This window comes from Python bivittatus, unplaced genomic scaffold (genome assembly GCF_059951505.1).
Source record: "Python bivittatus isolate LINGU-HERP-01145 unplaced genomic scaffold, Pbiv_v1 ctg000980_np1212, whole genome shotgun sequence".
NCBI lineage: Eukaryota > Metazoa > Chordata > Lepidosauria > Squamata > Pythonidae > Python > Python bivittatus.
The window spans coordinates 42,588,493-42,608,459 of NW_028277125.1; the positions used below are offsets into that span (position 1 = coordinate 42,588,493).

The 19,967-nt window shown below is 38.0% G+C and overlaps 1 protein-coding gene across 2 annotated transcripts in view; it reads right to left on the reverse strand.

The window, feature by feature from the left end:
- Positions 1-9: 9 nt before the first annotated feature.
- ARHGEF4 (Rho guanine nucleotide exchange factor 4) overlaps positions 10-19,967 on the reverse strand; it is a 175,324-nt gene continuing 155,366 nt past the window's right edge. The window contains exons 7-15 of one of the 2 annotated variants that reach the window (XM_088132236.1): positions 18,960-19,139; positions 17,136-17,330; positions 16,194-16,373; positions 14,615-14,847; positions 13,499-13,628; positions 11,606-11,737; positions 7,470-7,713; positions 6,392-6,469; positions 10-4,843 (exon numbers count right to left, since the gene is read on the reverse strand). In XM_088132236.1, coding sequence (XP_087988362.1) covers positions 4,686-4,843; positions 6,392-6,469; positions 7,470-7,713; positions 11,606-11,737; positions 13,499-13,628; positions 14,615-14,847; positions 16,194-16,373; positions 17,136-17,330; positions 18,960-19,139 — 1,530 coding nt within the window. In that variant the 3' untranslated portion in view covers positions 10-4,685. Of the gene's footprint in view, positions 4,847-6,391; positions 6,470-7,469; positions 7,714-11,605; positions 11,738-13,498; positions 13,629-14,614; positions 14,848-16,193; positions 16,374-17,135; positions 17,331-18,959; positions 19,140-19,967 lie in introns of both variants that reach the window. The other variant, XM_088132234.1, reaches the window with a different exon arrangement.

A 19,967-nucleotide genomic window follows, 5' to 3' on the forward strand; every position in this document is an offset into this window, starting at 1 on the left:
TTAGGTCAATGTTGTCTTCCAGAAGAAGTTTAAAGCATCACATCTGCATTGAACTTTTGCATCAACACATAGGAGTGGCAATTCCATTCTGAGCCAGTTGTGTAAAATTCATTTTTATTATACAATCCAATGAGTAGATGAGCTCAGAGTTAAATTCTTAAAAGCACGTTTATGTAACAGGAATTGTTATGTATTAATACTTCAGTTTTCAATAAAGATTGACTGTGTTGCTTATTGTTGTCTTTTTCTTTTGCAACTACAATCCTCAAAAATATGTTCTGACACTTGAATGATGTTTAGGCTTTTCAACATGCACCATGCTAAAAATTATTCATCCCTGACAGAGATAGGCAGTCTGGCACGTTCTACATGTTGTGGATTACTATTGCCATCACTCTCAGCCAGCAAAACTATTAACAGTGGATTATGGGGATTATCATCTAAAACATCTGAAGGAAATCACATTATCTGCCTCTGATCTATTGACCAACAATAGTTTGATTCACATCATACTTGCTGTCTTACACCATCCATAGAATTTTAAAACAATTTGCAAGTTTCATTGAAAGGAGAAAAACATTAAAGTGAGATTAGTACATGTTGAGTTATTTACTTGTATAGCAAAATTTTCTCTTTTAGCAATATCAAATGATTTATTTTTAAATTTTACATACTTTTAGAGAACTACTATAAATTTGCCATGTTTAATGTTGGGAGTTTGGTACTGGAAGGAACCATTTAGGTCAATGAGTCCAACTCCCTGTTCAGATCAGGAATTTAAATTAGGGCATTCCAGACAGATGGCTATCTAACTGAAACATACCCAATAGAGGGAACCCACAACCCCTCTAGGTAACTGGTTCTTGTCAAACTGGAAGCTTTTTCTGCCTTCCTGTAACTTAAATCTGTTTCATGCCCTAGACTCTGTAATGAGAGATCATACCCTTCAGTGTGACATTATTTCAGGTATTTGAAGAATGCCACTATATCCCACCCCTACCCCGTCAACTTTTTTTCAAGACTATACGCACCCAGTTCCTTCAGTTTCTTCATAGGGCTTAGTTTCTCTTCCCTACAACTTCATCTTTCTGTGAACCTGTTCTAATTTCTCTGAATCCTTAAATGTGTGATGCCTAGAATTCAAGGCAAGTAAAGCTAAATAATCACTCTCCTTATTTGATGTGAATGATGGTAAACTCATCTATTTAGAAGAATGTGAGGTGAAATTGATGTGACAAAGCACTAAACTGGTCGGGTCACTGATCATAGGACTTTGAAAGATAAGCAGCAAGCAGAAGGGATTGGTCTATGTGTTACTGGTTTTATTTCATATTTTCTCAAGTGTGATTATTAGGAATATGTAGAGCAGTTTATAGCCTTGCCTGTGTGGCAATCAAGGTACCACTGGATCCCAAATTTACATGTAAGCTGGACACTTGTTCTGAGCTAAAACTAGTATATTTCATACAGTATTACATGATTTAATGAGATGGTTTGAAATATTACAAATGCTATCAATTGAAACATGAATTAAATTACTTTCTACATTGCAACCTCCAATAAGTTGTTCCAGAGAATTTTTTTTTCAGTTAGAACTTTTGCTGACAATGTGGGGAACTTCTGATCTATACCTCATCCACTTTTTGTTAAGGACTTCTGAAGAAGAGTTTAATGTTCTTTCCTAATTATAGAAGTATATGTTTTCCCCTTTTGCAAGAAATATTTTGCAAATTCATCACTTACCTAGTAGTTGTCAAAATTGTCCAATTAAAACACAATAGGTACTCTCCATTTAAATGAAAGAAACAACACTATGTTCTGAAGTTGTCTGGTCTATTTCCAGATAACCTCAAACAATGTTTATGGGGGTGTATATATTGCTAACATTTATTTTTTAAAAATTGTCATCCTAGCATTGTTAAAGCATGTCATTCAATTATGGAAGTCTCACCTGACTCAGGAGACTTTTGTCTGTTAATTCCTCTCAATTATTGTACAAGCAACCAATGACTTGAGGTTTTTAACTTAACCATATCAACGTAAAAATAACTTGGGACACATTTGCATCACTTCCAGCTTCCTTTAACTAACTGCTGTATGCTTGAGTGATCAAACTGCAACCTTAGCATATTATTTCTATAGGCTGTGTTCATGGAACATACTAGACTAAAAAGTTCAGTTAAACCGGTGCATGAATACTATCATCTCTATTCCATGTCACAGTTTAATCAGGCTTTGTGCTTTATTATGTCATCTAATCAGAAATGGCCATTTTAGGTTTTGGGAAACTGGAGTGAAGACTACAACTCCTAATTTCCAGAAAGGTAGTAGGTTCGGGCAACATGGTAAGTCACAAAGAATGGTTAAAGGGCAACATCTGATGGGAGTTGGGGCTGTAGTACATGTGCCTATTGAACAAGCTTTCGAGCTGAACATATGTTAGCACTGCAGCAGGAGGCAGCACCTGCGGGAAGGTGGCTAATTAAAAAAAAAAATACTAGAAAGTCTCAGGCCCAGTTTGCATTTGAGTGGAGGATGGAATAGAATACCAGGACTGTAGATTGGACTGGAAAGCTGAAAAGGTATCCCAGAAGGCAATGGTGAACCACTTTTGTATTGTGGCCAATAAAACATGATTACATTCATGTGGTTATGAGAATTGATTGTTAATTCAAGGACAAATTATCTGGCCATTATCTTTGGAACTTTCCCTGATAATTCTGGATCTATTCAAATTGATCAATTCATGTAGTAACATGAGAGTGAGTGAACTGCAAAATTAACATGATTGCTATTTGCAACTCAGCATGATCAGATGCTAATTCACCCATACTATGTCACTTTTTTTTTTTTAAGGTAAAACATGAGCTCTGCCTGCCTACAAACTTGGGCTATATACTTTTGTTATCCTACCCTCTCCCATATTGTCTGATTTTCTTGGGCGTAAAACCCAGTAGTCTACCATCTCAATATGTAGAACTACAGATACATAACGATACATTAAATACAAGGATGCACCTAGTATGAAACAAAAATTGTGTGCCCATTGCTCCAAAGCAGACCTACTAGTTGTTCACTTAATAGTAATCAAATGTAAAGGACATTTCTGCATAAGAAAAAAGAGAGACACTGAATGAAAGTCAGTTTTACAATTTTCTTTATGAAATTAAACGTAACCCCTCCAAAGGGGGAAAGAGATAGTGCAAGAATGATTCTGTACATGCTTCTGGATTTTTATAACTGAAGGCTGGTCAGCTACAGTTGGACACTGCATCTTCTTGCATTACACTGCTGAACGCTCACTCCCCTGGAGTACAGTCATGCCAGGGTAGGTTGGGTTCTTCGCTTTAATTTCACAGTACCAGGAAATCCCTAAACAATGGGATTCAGTCAGTTATGGCTTCTATCTATCTCACTATGGTAAGGCAAATCTTTATCTAATCAAAAGATTATATGGGGAAGGGGGGTGCCATCAATTTTCAAGTGGTTAGTGTCTGAATATACACTCCCCATAGAAATTGGCAAATCTGTGTCCCTGTCTTTCTGTTAAGCACCCTCACCTCCTCTGCAGAGTGTTGCATAGGTGATACAGTTTCCGAATAATACTGCTTAGTTTGTAAGTGCCTGGCACTAAAGAAATTAATCTTTAGACAAATCTATGTCATATGTCTTTAGAAATATAGGCCAGCCTTTCTTCTGCCTGGTGTCCCCTAGATATGTTGGGACTGTAACTCCCAGAATCCCTAAAAGCTCACTGCGCCTATTTTGGAATTCTTGGAATGGGACTTCCACACATTTGGAGGACATCAAGTTGTGGAGGGTTGATACAGGCTTCCAAATATTGGCCTTCTTCAGTGGGAAAAAAGAGGCAAAGAGGCATCAAGTTAAAACCTGACAAGACAGATTACAAACTTACAAAATACAGTTATTTGCACTGTTACATAAATAAACATTTTAAAAACATTGAGAAAAATTATCATTGGCCAGGAACTATGAGAAATTGTTTGTAGAAAGTAAAAGTAATTAAAATGTAATTTAGGCTCATTTCCCCCTTCCCCACAATGTACATTAACTCAATTAGGTTGCAAATATCCTGGCTGTTAGCCACACTTCGGGTTGGTCAATCAAGTACTGGTTCCAGATCAGCTGTTCAGCTTTCACGTAGGAAAAGGTGAAGCTCGATCCCCAGGAGTGCTCAGTCTGTTCTGGATCTCTGAAAATCTGGGTAAGAGGAAGGGAGTCCCTCATCCCAGGAAAATGGGCACCAGTAGAAACATGAGATAGCTGCTCAGAGCAAATGGCCAAGAGATGGTGGTAGCTGCTCATCTACTGTCGACTTTTCCTGTCAGCCTTTTTTTGATCCCCAAATAAATGTTCCCAGATGAAGGGTCAGTCCAGAAGAAAAGGGACAAAATGAGGAAGTTTTTTTAAAAAAATGATTCTGACACCAGTCTTCTCCTAGGTATTCATCCATATGGGCAGTCTCAGCTCATTTTCACCAACATACGCACATGCACACGTACACAACAAGGTCATGACACTTTGAAGCTCTTCCAGTTGATCCAAAGTAAAGGAATACGGGAGGATGCTAAGCCAGGAGGCGGAGGCAGTGCTTGGGTTTGCAGGACTGAAGCATAAAGTGCTTTCTCAAAAGGGATTCAGGCACAAGGTCAGGCTGCTTCCCCTTATTTTCGAAACGGTGCCAGCCTGCTGATATTCTGCCAGAAGTTTGAAGGTTTGCGCTTGGGCTCTGCCAGCATGAAGACTTGCTGCTGGGGAAGGTTTGTAGGCAGGGTAGGGTGTTTCTGGCGCATCAAGAAATCGTAGTATGTCCTGGTGACCACTGCTGATGAAATGAGTGAAGAGAAAAAAGGTTTCATAGCTGCACCTTCTGTTCTGCCCCCTGTGAGAACTGGAGTGTCCCATTCTCAATATGCTTTTTACCTTTACTGTAATCGGATGCCTTAGCACTGTTCTTATGTATTGCTTTGACCTGATTCACTCAGCAAAATATTATTGAAAATACATGAGAAGAAAAGGGGAGGGCTACATATTCTGCAGGTTGTTTCTCAATTATTTTTCTCAGAAATATCTCTGTATTTTCCAGACTTCTTCACTCTTACACACTCTAGATGTGGTGGGACTGCAACTCCTAAAATTCCCATGGAAGTTGCATTGTCTGCACATTTGGAGAGTGCCAGAGTGGTAAAAGCTATCCTAGTATATGGGCCTATTAGGTTGTAAAAGAACCCAAAGCACATTAGGATGTCAAATTGAAAAACAGTATTCTTTAAGATAGGCAGTTCCTGATTTGTCATATCTGAGTTTTGGAAACTAACATATTCTTAATACAGAATCCAAAAACTCATTTTTCAATGTATCACTGCTACAATTCAAGGGGCTACTAATGGTCTTAATGCCTATCATGCAGCTTAAGCAGCTCAAAACAGTGAGTCCATGGTGCTGGAAGTTTGTCCTTGGCCCTGGGAAAGATCTAGTTTTCATGTGGGAAACTTAGTTACTTACTGCACTTCTCCTGTTTTCAGACAAGTGCTGTGATCTCATTAAATTAAAATTTAAAAACACTGCCATACCCTTCAATTTAGAAAATCAAAAGACAAGACAGAAAGAAGTGGCGAGCATTATGCTTGAATTTATATGCAGTTCAATCTGGGGGGGGGGGGGGCAATGGTGGAGATTTGACTTGGAAAGGCCTGCCACCACCATGTCCCATCTTCACATTCCAAAACTTCTTAGAGAGTCAGTAAAATCAAGTTGATGTGAAATCCTGCATGCAGTGCTTCTTTTAATAAAAGAGTCGATGCTATGACTTTCTTGCCCCAGCAGGGGACAGCATCTGGCCAACCTTATCTAGGCTCAAAAGTTAAGCAAAGTCAATTTAGTTAGTACTTATATGGGGAATGTCCAGGGAATACTAAGGTTATAGACTAGACATGGGGAATTCTGGGAGCTGAAGTCCACACATCTTAAAATTGCCAAGTTTGAGAAAAAGACTGGGCTAGACTGAGATGTTAAAAAACACATTCTCCAAGAAGGTAGTGGTAAAGCATTTTCTAATTACTGCTACAAAATTTACATGGACATACCCTTGAGGCTACCAGGATTCAAGTTCAAATTGACAAAGATGTTACCTTTCTGATTCCCGTACCACCAAATAAAGCCAAAATATTCTACAGTGATTACTTGGCCTTTGAACTGGTGTTCCTTTAACCGTAGCTTCTGAAGTTAAACACAGGATTGGATTGTAGCCTATTAACTCTAATAATTTTAGGCCACTGAGCCTATTAACTCTAATAATTTTAGGCCACTGAGTATGTATGTATGTTAGGGAAGAGGTTAACAAGGAGGGCAGATATCTATCTTGACTTGCCTTTTGGCTTTCCACTCTGATTTTGTTTGCTGGCATTAAGCATAGCTTGTTTCTTCTGCATTTCAGTGATGGAAAAACCTTGAAGATGAAAGAGAAGCTGTTAATCCAGCTAGGCTTTTCAAGCTATATCATGCAAACATATGCCCAGGGGCAAGGGGCATATCAGGGAGAAAATCCCAATGCATGCAGCAGAAACTATACCAAGTAGTTTAATTTTATATCTCAAAAATAAGTTCATTGTTGCTCCAAAGCCTGTACTGTACATCAGGATAGTATAATTGCTGTACAATTCTGCTTAGCTCTCATAAATAAGTATTGTAAAGAGCATGGAGTCTGTAAATGGAGGAGAGGAGATAGAAAGTAACAAATATGGATTAAGATCCGAGGAGAAAAGAGATAGGAATGGAGAGTATGGGAAAATGAGGCTAGAGCTGTTCAGAAACCAGTTTAGTCTTCAGGAAGGATTTTTAAGAAGAACTTCATTTGTAAGGCTGATAAGTTGCTGCAGGCAATGGGTCACCATGGGAGGAGATAAAGGGATATGCTACTGCATAGTCCTAGGGCAGCCTTCTTTAGACTCCAGATATGTTGAGGCTATAATCCCTATAATTCCTGGTCAGCCACATGATTCACAGTGCTGGCTGGCTTGCAATTCGAGGAGTTACAGACCCAACAGACTGGAAGTGCATTTGTTTGGAGGATACTAATTTAGGGCATGGATGGGAATCCTATGGCTCTCCAGATGTTACTGAACTACAACTTTCAGCATTCCTTATCATTGGCCATACTGCCTTGCTCACTGGAAATTCAGCAGCACCTTAAAGGCCAGTGTTCTCTACTTTTTACTTACCAGTACTCTGTAAAGCTAGATTTATAAGATAAGCACTTGAGTAAGATTAGGAAAAATTCAAGTTATATGTGACAGAAATTTACACAGTATGTGACTCTTGAGGATGTAGAGTCAATCGTAAAGTGGGAACATTTTAAAGGTTTAACACATAGTTAAGGTGCAAGAAAGTTCAGTGAAAGACATTCTCAGCATAGTAACTCTCAGTGGTAGTTCATGGCTGTTGCATACCAGTTTCCTGGTCAAGCTGAACCTGCTTCCTTTCATTCTCAAATGCCTTGAGCCAGCGTTGCTTCTGTTCTGGTTTCTTTGCACAGAATAAATGGACTTCTTCAGTGTCCTGGCAATGCAGTTTGAATGCATTCTTAACAGTGATATTGAAATCTTTATCCTTCCCATCTTCCACATCCAAAATTTCCATGTGATCCATGTTGATCCGACTCTTATAATAGAGGATGTCACGCCGTAAGAGATCCTAAGAGAAAAAAAAGCAGACATATTCCACTACAATTTTGCACCCTTCTCTGATGCGTGAATGTTCAGCCAAAGAACAAGAATTTGCCATGTATAGAATAATGATACAGGGTTTTTTTTAACCCCTTACCTGAAACAAATATTTACTTTCAGGTTTTACATTAAATTCCCTTTTTATGAAAAATTCAAGAATGTTTTCCAGGAAAGAGTTGGGGGGAGATTTCACTTAGTGTAAGGGTAAGTGCCGTCCAGAAGTTCTAGAACATAAACCCCAGCCAGCATGGCCAAAGGCAAAACATTATGGAAACTATAGTCCAAAATATCTGCACACCATGAGATTGCCTAAATGAGATTGCCTATAAACTCTACTTCTAAAAGATATTCTGCTATGGTCACATGAATACCCAGTTGGTCTGTGGAATGTTTCATACTACAAGAAACTCATGCAATTCTGAAGAACATTTACTTAGGTTAGGAAGCAACTTGTCAAAAAATGCTCTCTGGAGGCTGTATATTTCTGTTCTTTAAGTATGCTTTGGTATATACTTCCAGGACAACTGATAAAGCAAATATACACCAAATCTTCATGGGAATGTTCCACGTTAAGAAATTCTTCTGGTAATCTTGTAGATAGATTCTATATTCTATGAGCATATGACCTACTAGATTATTCCTTTTCTTCCCTCAAGGACTGGAATGCTATTTGTATATGAAATACTTCAAGTGGGAAAGAAGAGATTAGCAAACTATGTAAATCAAGTCAGCTCTACAATCACGTGATTCTTGCAAGCCTGAGGGCTTGAAACCTCTCTCTCAGTTATCCAAGAAAAAAGATCTGACAATGTTATCCTAAAAAGGGGAAAATTCCGTTTTGTAACAAGGCCATATTGCTACAAAGATTAGCATTACTATTTAATATTTAAATGGACTACCTCCTCAGTGAAGCCAATACTACTTCATGGAACCAACAATATGTCACCTCCTGGGAGGCCTTCACCAACCAGGAGGGACATGGATGTAATAAACAAGTGGCTGGGTTAGCAAAACTGAGGATTCTATTCACCTCCTCAGGAGCTATTGGCTCAAATTCATCCCAGCTAACCATGCAAGGCCTTGCTTCCATCACATCATTAGGATTTGTCCAACTCTGAGTGAATCTCAATTACTTTATCTGCCAAATATCTAGAATATTCCTCACAACAGCCTGGAAGCTATTGTTTGACTCATCCCTCCCCAACAGGGTATGAGTCATATTAAAAAGGGCTGCTGGATCCTCAGGAAAACCCCCAAGTTCCCTCTGGAATCGACCAGGGTGCATTAGTTGCCTGGGGTGACCCAATCTAATAGGTCCTACCTCCCTGCAGGAGTGGGCAGCACCAGTAAGATGAAAAGCTGAGACTGATCTGTCCATTGCAATGGACTGATGCTAATGCTCTCAACATTCAGATCACATTGTAACTGCCCCGAGATTAACAAAAGATATAGTGTTGACTAGCAGTATGTATTTGGCTCTCAATTACTTGGATTAGGTCCATGATCACCATAATGAGCATAAACTTCTGAGCTGCTCCAGACTCAACACACCCAGGGGAGATAGAAATCCCCAAGGAACACAAGACCTGGGGATTTCACTACCAACCTGGCAATGGAGTCTAGCACTCAGGCAGGAATGCTGATGTGCAGCAGGGAGACTGGTACAACAGCAACAAACCCCCTGCTCCCAAGAGCCCAACTTCATCCAGAGAATCTCACATCTGGTTACCTGAAAAGCAGGATCTTTTAAAGACCTCAAAGTGGCATCCCACCCTTGCCCTGGAGTCACAGCTGGTGCTAAACTTGAAACCCTGATGGGCATATCTCCAAAAGGAGAACTTTCCCCTCTAAGACCACACAGGTCTTGGTTACAATTAAATCATGGACGTTGAAAGTCTTATTACATAACAACTTGGTGTTCAAGAACAATAGCCAGAGTCCAAAGCCACCAAGGATCCAATAACCAGGCCTCTGAGTTGAATGCTGAGGGCCAGCAGGTGGGACAGGTCTTAGCTACTGGTCCTGTCATCCCATGAGCAGCCTGCCCTCAACCTCCTGTCTTATCTTCCTTTGCCTGTCACAATCGTGATGGAACTACCTGCCATCTTCCCCCATCCCCCTGCTCCTATCACCCCACACTCATGCTTGGCACCACGAACACCCATTCCCAGTTGTTCCTGCTTCCAACACTCAGCATGTGGGGGGACATCAATATGGGTTACTGATGTGGATCCAATCCAGTCCAATCACACACATTTACCACCCAACCACTCCTTCCACCATCCACCCCTACTCACCACTAGTTTCCCATTAGTTTCATTCATGTGTTTTATTGTGTAAACACAAGATATTTGGAGACATAATTTTGTGGAGAAATGTGGAAAAACACCTTTTATATACTGACATATTACCACTAAAAATGACACTGGTTTCAGTGATGCACTTTACAAAAGGATGTACAGTATACTGCAAAGTATCAACTTCTAACATTCTTTATTGATAAGAATAGCTCAGAGGACCATTGGCACTTGGGAAATAAAAACAATAGGCAGCTATAGCCCAAAGCTATCCAAAGCTCTAGGAAAGGACAAAGATAAGCAGGGATGCAGACAACATGCTGAGGAGCTAAGGAAAATGGCATGGATATTCTCACTAATTTGTCCTTTATGGCAGCCATTTTGTAATCAGCCACATCTTCCCATGATAGCCATTTTATAGGAGAACCTACAGTACTCTAGGGATTCGTATATGCCCAGCAGTCAAAAGGGTTGCCTCTTCCCACTATTTGATAACTATTAGAGGTATGGGAAGGAAAGGAAAAATGCAGCACCCAGGTCTTCTTTAAAACTTGCATAAATCTACAAGTTCAAATAGTCCATTTATGAATCTGATTAGAAACTGTGCAATTTTTAGAGAGAACTTTATGGGCACTATTAATTTGGGGAGCTTAGGCCAAAAGTTATGTTCTTTTAGATTGGGTGCTACATATTGATGTTGCCATCTATGTCTTAAATATCAATAAATAGGACAGTATGTATGAACATCTGGGGAGGCAAGAAGCGATTAAGCTATGGAGGTTGACTAATTTACTTACAATATTATGCAGAACTTCTCCCTATCACCAACTCAGTGGGTTTTCAAAGTATTTCATAATTCTTGGCAATTGTTCACACGAGACATACAGATTACAACTGGAATACTATAACTGGATCAAGCTTTAATTGTAATCTTGTTTTTTTTAAAAAAATCTGGATAAACAAATAAAAAAACAAGGCAGGGAAAGGTCCACCATCACTGACGTAAGGGTTATGATACCCTTATAAAAGCTGTTATTTTATCCTTAGAGGATTCTCACTTAGGCATGCACTTTAATGGTTCACTGGAATGGATACATATATGGCAGAAATATTTGTAGAATACTTTGTCTTATCATATAGCATCAGAATTTAAATCCTAAGGAAGAATGTGGGTGGCAATTCTGGTGGATTTAATTTGATAGCATTTTCATCTGCATCTTTTGTCTTATAAAAGCTAAAAACATAACTTCCCTGCAGCGTTGCAGAATAGTTCACAGCAGGCTTTTCATTAATGACCTTAGCACAAATGCACAGAAAGCCAGCCTGAAAGAAACTTCAGCTCTATAGGCACTTTTGCAGAGTTCCCTACCCTACCCCGGGCCAGGTCCTTTCTTTGATTTATAGTGATGCTTGGTGTAATAAGTCACACCCAACACACTGCCATGTTCTTTAAACAAAATGCTTGAATGCTGAACATTAAAAAGCAACTGAGAAAAGATATAATTTTGCTGCCACCAGGAGACAGTGTATGTGGGCAGAGGCAGCAGTCGTTCTTTAACTTACCTTCTTGCAGCATACAAGTTGGTGATCAAAGAGGAAGAACATTCTTTGATGGCTTTTTGCTTGAGGCTGGGAAATTTTGGTTAACTCTCCAGAGTAGATGAGTTCAGAACTCTTAACAAGGACATCTTCACCCTGTCAATCAGAACAAAAGGGCACATAATTTTCTTTTCCATAGAAGAGGTTAAGCAACATACAGCAGCCCGGTGCTGAAAGTCTCTAGGGCCACAAATGGCTTATTATTCATCTTCCAACTTTTACATCCTTTGAGGTATTTTCATTAAGACTCAAAATCAGGGCACATTATGACACATAAAAGTGGTCATAAGCCTGCTATTATACCAAATCAACTTTTCTCTCTTTTTCTTTCTTTTTCTTTTTTTCTTTCATTCTTTCACTCATTTATTTATGTTTCTCTTGCCCATTGGAAATATGGGAAGCATTTGAAACAATGTCTGATTATCTTAGTGCTATTTTTAAAAATATATTCTTATTTTTAAGAGGAATCTTAATTGGCATAGTTAATCTTACATAAATCAGTCAGTCTATACCAAGTGACTCATTATTGCCAGTCATCCTTAAACATTTTATTACATAGAAGTGGACAAAAGATCTTGCAAAAGGAAAATCAGTTGGTGGAATTCCTAAATATCTACAACTTTGAAAATAATCTTAAACCATACTTTCCTGAGAGTTCTCGTGGGTCTTACATAATCTGGCTTATGTCAGTCAGACTGACAGATCTCTTTCACCCAATCCTAGTGAGGATCATCTTTTGTTGAGATTTTTGGCTATAACCTGGTCTCCTGTTCTAAAGTATGTGTTGAAAGTAATCTAGTTATAGTAGTATTTTTTATTAGGCAACATGCTTTGGGGATGAAGAGATTTGTAATCCAACATATCTAGAGGATAGTACTTTTGGAAATGGCAGTGGAGAATGGCTTTCTAGAGCTAAATTTAGATATATACAGTTTGCAGTCCCTAGCATACTTCATTGAAAGGAAGCCTCACTGAAGTCGGTGAGACTACTTCTAAGTATATTACCCAGGGCAGATTTAGAATTTTAATACAAGTATGTCCTCTATACCCATGAGATGTATGATTTTATGTATTGAAATTCAATTGACTTTATTTCCCAAAAATGGTATGATTACCAATCATACAGTAAACATACCCTGTATCTTCATCTTCCTTTATAGTGTATAAAAGGCCACAATCCAACACAGAAGAGATCCAAAGCACATGTATGGTATATACATACAGACTTGCACATTTACTCAAAATCTTTAAAAGCATTTATTCTAGTTAGCTTCAATGCATTTAAACTTTGTGTTGGATTGTGGCCAGCATATGACTAGCTCAAAAGAAGATCTCTCCTTTATCCACCCGTTTTGTTTTCTCAGTAAGGCAGATAGAGGAAAATGCTTCCCAATGTTGTTATCCTTTGATAGATGACCATATGATCTGCTTGTGTTGATACCTCATTAAGAAAACAGTGATAATTCATACCACCTAAGGATCTGAAGTATACAACAGTATAAACAGAAGCAGAGTCTATTTTCAACAAATGCAGTCCATTTTAAAACAAAGCTGAAGAGATTACACTCAACACATTTCTGGCTAACTGTAATTCAGACTAAGAATTAATTTAACTGTGGTTTTTATTGCTAAGCATCTGGCCCCAACATATAGGAATATCTACAAACATATAAATAGGGTTATTTAATAACAAGCTGATAGGTAATAGATTAAATGAATCAAAATGTATAAAAATACATTAATTTGGGTGGGATAGTTTGTAGTATTCTCTTGTTCAGTAGACGAATTATGAGTCTGTGCATATCAGCAAGGATAATGCTCATGTGGTTCCTTGTTTTGAAGACGTTTGCATTTTACCTCCCAGTCCTCTATTGAGCTCTGCCATTGAGCAATTTTGTCTATATTTTCCAAGCGCCTCTTCCTTTCATTGATGAGCCGTGCTACATTTTTCATGGCATTCAAAGCAGCTTCAACATCTTTAAAATCCCTACAGATGAAATAGATTCCTTTAGAGATATCAGCAAAAATGGAGCAAAAATGTGAAAGAACTAGCCTTCTATTCCAATGCACCAGAAATTAGCAAGGAAATTATGGGTCAAAATGAAATTTGAGGATATCTACCTGTATCTCATTTGAGAGAAATAAATAAGATGTAATTGCCCCAATTTTAATTGTTTCCCCACTTGTTATTTGGAGAGCTTACAACATCACACTTAATATCCTGATGCTGGTTTATTATTTTCCTAAAGTACAAACCTTTGCAATGCTCTTCAAGACTTCTTTTTCCAAGTGTTGAAATGACATTAATCTGGCCCTCCCACACCCTCTGTTGATTCTGCTAGGAAATGAATTATTATCTTCCTATCTCTCTTGCAGTTTATGCCACTTTCTAACAAGGGCAAGAGGAAATTGTGGGCAGAGTCTCAGGATTTCATAGAAGGAGTTCTAAAACCAGCACCAATCACTACAACTCTTGCTTGTGCTTCTGGGCTGCATGATCGTATCTGCAAACTTTTCCTGATTATCTGTACCTAAAAAAAGACTTCTGCTTATGAACTGAAAAGTCAGTAAGTGTGGAGTTCTTGGTAGTCTTTGAGCTTGGTTGTTTGCCTGCAGACATTTCATTACCCAACTAGGTAACATTATCAGTGCCTCACAAGCAATCAACCAAGCTCAGAGACTACCAAGAATTCCACAGTTCAACCCTGAGTACAGATATCCTCTTCCATTGAAGTCAGTAAGTATAAGAATTCTTCTGTTATAAGGCAACTAGTTTTCAAATGCTATCAGAAGGAAATGAAACACGCCCATACAAAACAAATAACCTACTAGATCTGTAAGAAAAAGGCTGCTTAAATTTAACTAAAAAGGAATATTTCTAGTAGGCATCAAACAAAAGGAGTTAGGATAACTAAAATGTAATGGCATTTCCCCTTCCATTTTTTTTTTTTTTAAATCCTCACTTCTCCATACCTATGCTGTGGGTTGGTATATTTCAGCAGTTCTGCAAGCTGTAGGGGATACTTGCAAATTTTCTGAACTGGCGTTAGGAGGAAACCATCCAGAGAGATATCAATCATCTTCTGAAGGAGACGGCACGCTTCGAAGAAATAGACATATTTGTTCACTTTGGTAAGCCGGGAAAGCTCCATACAGGCATTCGGGTGGTTGTTGCAGTACTCCGAGTAGATCTGGAACTCATTTTGCTGAATTGGAAGCCAAAAGATTATATTATGGAGAACAGGATGAATTTTATTTTTGTAACCACAGTAATCCAGCCTAACATAAAATACAAATAAAAATAGTTTTAAATATATGAGTACAACTCCATGCGAAATCTTGAACAATAAAATTAATCAATTCATTTGCACAACAGAACAATACCTTAGGGCAGCTTTTCTCAACTGGGGTTCCACGAGAGGTTGTGATTTTATATCTAATTTTACATGCCACGCAATGCAAGTGTTCACAGTAATGGGAATTTTTACACACTCAGCTTACACCTTACACCAATGTACCTCAAACTGTCAATATAATAATTTTTATGCAGAGGTTCCTCCAAGGAAGAATGGTTGAGAAAAGCTGCCTTAGATGGACATTCTGACGGTTTAGTTAGTACTGTATGTGCCGCTTTCTTATTTTTACGGACAAGTGAAAATAGACATTTGGCAGCTGATGTGAGAAACCTGTCTGCCAGGAGATAAATTATAGTTCAGCCTCTATATTAGAAAATCTGCCAATTATGAATCCTAATATTTTTTCCCTGTTATATCATAAAAGAGGTGTGAAATTATATTGACATAAGCGGTAGACTAAATTTGAAAAGGAAACTGTGCAAGCACACCTTAAGAGGGAGAAAGAGGCCAAAATGAGGTATCTTGGATGTACAACCAGCTCTGTAACCTTGCATGCTGGAGACACTCACACACTTCAGTCTATTGCTTAAGGCTGAGGCAGCCATTTTATAATCACAGCACAATTCCCAATGATCTTCCCCTGAGTTTAAAGCAGTGTTTTTCAAACTTGGCAACTTTAAGATGTGCAGACTTCAACACATCTTAAAGTTGCCAAGTTTGAAAAACACTGCTTTAAAGGAATTCACTACTAGGTAAAAATAATGGAAATCAATGAACACTCTTTCTCTGTTTATTCCTCATTTTTTTCTGTTGTCAGACTTTAAGCTTTAACATAGCATTTAAATAAAAACAGTAATTTATTACAATTATCTGAATGTCCTTGTCAATGTTTTCTTCTTTTAGGCTACAATCGTAAGTATAATTTCCAGGAATAGGGCTCATTGAGCTCAGTGAAACTTTGGAGAGGGCATTCTTAATATTATATCAGCCACTCCACCACAGGTGTGTGGGGTTTTTCTCTTAAAATTTCCTGTCCAGACATTGCTCAGAATTCTGGGAGTTGAAGTTCATGCACCTGAAGGGCATGGCTGTATTACACTGCGGGATAGCCTCACCTTTTTAGATGTGACTGTAATTTCCAGAAGGCCTGACCAATCTGGTCTTTGGCTTGCTCACTTGCACAAGTGTCAACTTACATATTCCAAGAAGCAGGAGCCAACCTCACTTAGGTGTGGGCAATCTTTGTTGAATTTCTTCTCCAAGGCTTTAACAAACTTTTTCTGGCATTTGTAGATATCCTCAATATTCCCAAATATAGTCTTCAGCTGCTCTTCTGTGAACATGTCTGCTCTTTTACGGCATTGTTTTATATAGCCCTAGAAAGGAGCAAGATTTGTAAGGCAAAATCAAAATAACCTGCAGTTCCACTTTATCTTAGTCATAAGGCTATATAGGATGGAAGATTGATATAATGGTGCTAAACCAACTCAGTTATTATGGACAAGCAATGAAAAGACCAGTTATTATAAAAACAAACCCAGAGTTTCTGCATTCAAAACTCAAAAGACTGGTACAAAGGAAGATATCTCTACTTTTAAGATGCCCATAATTAGAGACAGACATAATACAAGCCTCACATTAAATGAAACTAAATTGCATCTACAGGTCATATTCAAAAACCAAACTCTACAATTGTAAGAAACTTAGATGTAAAAAAAATGCTTCATTGGCATTTTATTCAGATTTGGTTTTCTCAGAATCCTGATGAAACTTTATGTAGGATGATGCCTGAGTCACAAAGGAAATGTGTAAATTTCAGCTAAACCTGAACTTATTTTCTTCTCTGTTACTAAATAGCTGGTTGGGCAAAATATTTTATTGCTATGGAAAAGAAATTAAGTGGTAGAAATTATCACACTTTTATGGTCCCTCAAATAAAGATTCTCTAAGGGATTCAGTGCTTAGATTAGATAAACTATTATATAGAAGAAATAGATTAATAGTGGTATATTTAACTCAAGAATGAGTTCAAAGCTTTTTAGAATTCTTATTTTTTTTTCCTTAAATGTCAGCTAATTAACATCTTTGGCCAAAATACACTTGCAAATAACACACATATTATTTGAATGTCTCATTACCTCACAGATGTCTTTTAGGTGTTTGATGTAATCTCTCTCTGTACTTAGAATTTCATTAATAACATTGGTTCTCATTTGATCCTTTGTTGTGTGCCCCATTCCATAGCGGTGGGCACCATTTCTTGCATCTTCTTCCCGACCATCTTCTAACTTCAGAGGATAGTCTTCCATTGGTTCATCCTGGTTTACTCGGAGCTGTATCAAATGTGCATTATTATCTTAAACATTATTCAACTATTGAGAGGGAGGAGTTGAGGCATCCATGTTGAAAGATGAAGCCTATTAGAACTATTTTGTCTAGTGAGAATTTGAAAAGCCTTGGCTTAAGGTATGGACCAAGAAACTCCTAATTACGATCTTTTGAGTTCTGTTCCATCTCACCTAGTCATTCATTTGTCTTTCTTGTTATTTATTTATTCATGCAATTTCTATAGCCACCCATCTCAATCCAAGTGACTGTCACTGTTCCCATTTACTTCAGTAGTAATGTCTTTGCTTCTTCTCTGGAACAACCATAACTCCAGCAGGGAGGAAAAAAGAGAATACTCTGACCATCCTTTTTCCAATATCTCTAGCACTATTGCAGTGCTATTCTTTTTTCAAGAACAACTATCTCTTTTAAGCACCTTAGAAGGAACATGCCCCAGGGTTAGAAGTAACTGTAATAAGCCACAGCCATGAAACAGGCATGAAGAAGGGGAAAGAAAGAAACTTTTGCTAATAGAGAATGTAAGATGGAGGAGCTGCTGAAGGGGGAAGAGAGATGCAGAAGCTACCTTAATAAAGGGGACAGGATTCACAAGGAGGGGTTCTATGTTCCAGAGCTCAAGGATTGGAGCTGGCAATGTTTGTTCTATGCAGAATTCTTAGAGGAAACAAAAACATGTCTCTATAAATATTCCCCACTTTTTTATATAATTGCCAGTCTCAAGCCTGGGAGAAGTCGCCTATCATTAGTTTCCATCCAATAAGAACTGTGTGTTCCACATCATATATTCAATTTTAAAAATGGCAACACCTGTTGGAAGTTCTGGGAATTAAAATCCAATATATCTAGAATATGTTTTGGGGGAAAAAATGGATTGCATAGTTCAGATTCTCTTATTCTATCCTTGTACTTCAGCACCTCTTGAAAGTCCAGTGTAATATCACAATTTATGATATCACAGGGAAAGTATTTACTTGATAATGAAATAGGTAATTGGCCAGTAGGATAATTGATCAATGTTTTATCTTGGAAAAATTTCAAGGACTTTATCCCCAGTATTCAAAGAATCTATTGGACGTACTTATCCAACAGTTTCTTTACTTATGTGGATACAGAATTAATGATAGCATGTTACATGAGCAATATAAGACAGCTGTATAGTTATATATTCCTTAACTCTGCATCTCCATCCTAAAAAAAATGTGTTTTTATTTTACACATAGAACAAGCATTCATAACTTTTTCCTCTTCCACTCAAACTGAGCACCATAGAAAGGAATGTGAATGACGTCCTTAACAATCTTGAATTGTATCCACAGAGATATGGTGTTGAAATCATGGGAAGTGCTAGTTCTTCCAGGACCAATGCAATTGCCAACATTGTTTTTCAATCACATCCAAAGACTTTCTGAATAAACATGAGAAACATACAAAACACCTAGTATAAATCCAAAAACAGGTATGCAGAGTTTAAAAAGAAAGACAGACAGCTACAAGTTATTGGTATATGAAAAATGTATTAAAACTAGTAGCCAGCAGTATTCAAACTACATAATGGTGCATTAGAACTGTCTCCTCTCCCCAGTTCATTGATGAAGGGTTATATAGGTTCTTACCCGTATGAAGCTGGCTGGGAACCAGCCTTCATTCTCCATTATCCTGCCCCACCACCATTCTTTGTTAGTAGCATCCATTACTTCAACAACATCACCAGCCTTGAAACCTAGTTCTTGGTCATCCATAGTGACATGATCCCAGAGTGCTTCTGCATAGACCACACCACCATCACTGATGAGCTGGAATAGAGAACACAATCATTTTCACAAAGTCATGTTTGAGAGATGATACAGTTTGCTGGGGGGAAAAGTGCAAAAAAGGGGAGGGTGATGTTTCTGCTCCACCTATTCAGTAGGCTTCAAAAGAGATGTTGTACATTATATTGATCTAATGAAAAACAAAATTATGGCTTTGCTGATATAATATTGTTAATTTTCTTTTTTTCTTTTTCCTCTCTTTTCTGCCAAGCCAGGAGCCTAAAAAATTTGCTAATAGTTAGAAACAGATTAGCAGCTAGTTATTGTATTGTCAGAGCTGGGGGAGCCACCATTTGCTTTGTTGTTGAAACTTGCAACCACTGTGTTCAATCTACTAACATCATCTTAAAGTTGAGTCTCAGCCACAAACCACATGGCTATAGCATCTGACCTAAGTCTTAGAATTTCCTCCTCTCCATCCTGTATGTTTTGTAACATCCTACATAATAAAGAATTTTGGAGACCTTGAAACCTATTAGTTAATCCTAATAAAGTTATTACCGAAGTGTGAATCAGAAATTGATGTGTATGCTCTCTGCAAAATTCAGTTTGGAAGAGATAGCTGAAGAAGCTGGCTTACATAGTCGATACCTTCCTAAGATTTAGACAACTGATATTTCAAGCAGTTTTCAGGCTGTCATATGTTTCAAAGGAATAAGTGATTGATTGATCACATACCATCAAGTTGTTGTCAGCTCTTAGTGACCACATAGATAGATTTTCTCCACGATGATCTGTCCCTAACCTGATCCTTCAGCTCTTCCAACAGCACCCCATCATCAGTGTAACTGAGTTTAACCACCTTGCTAT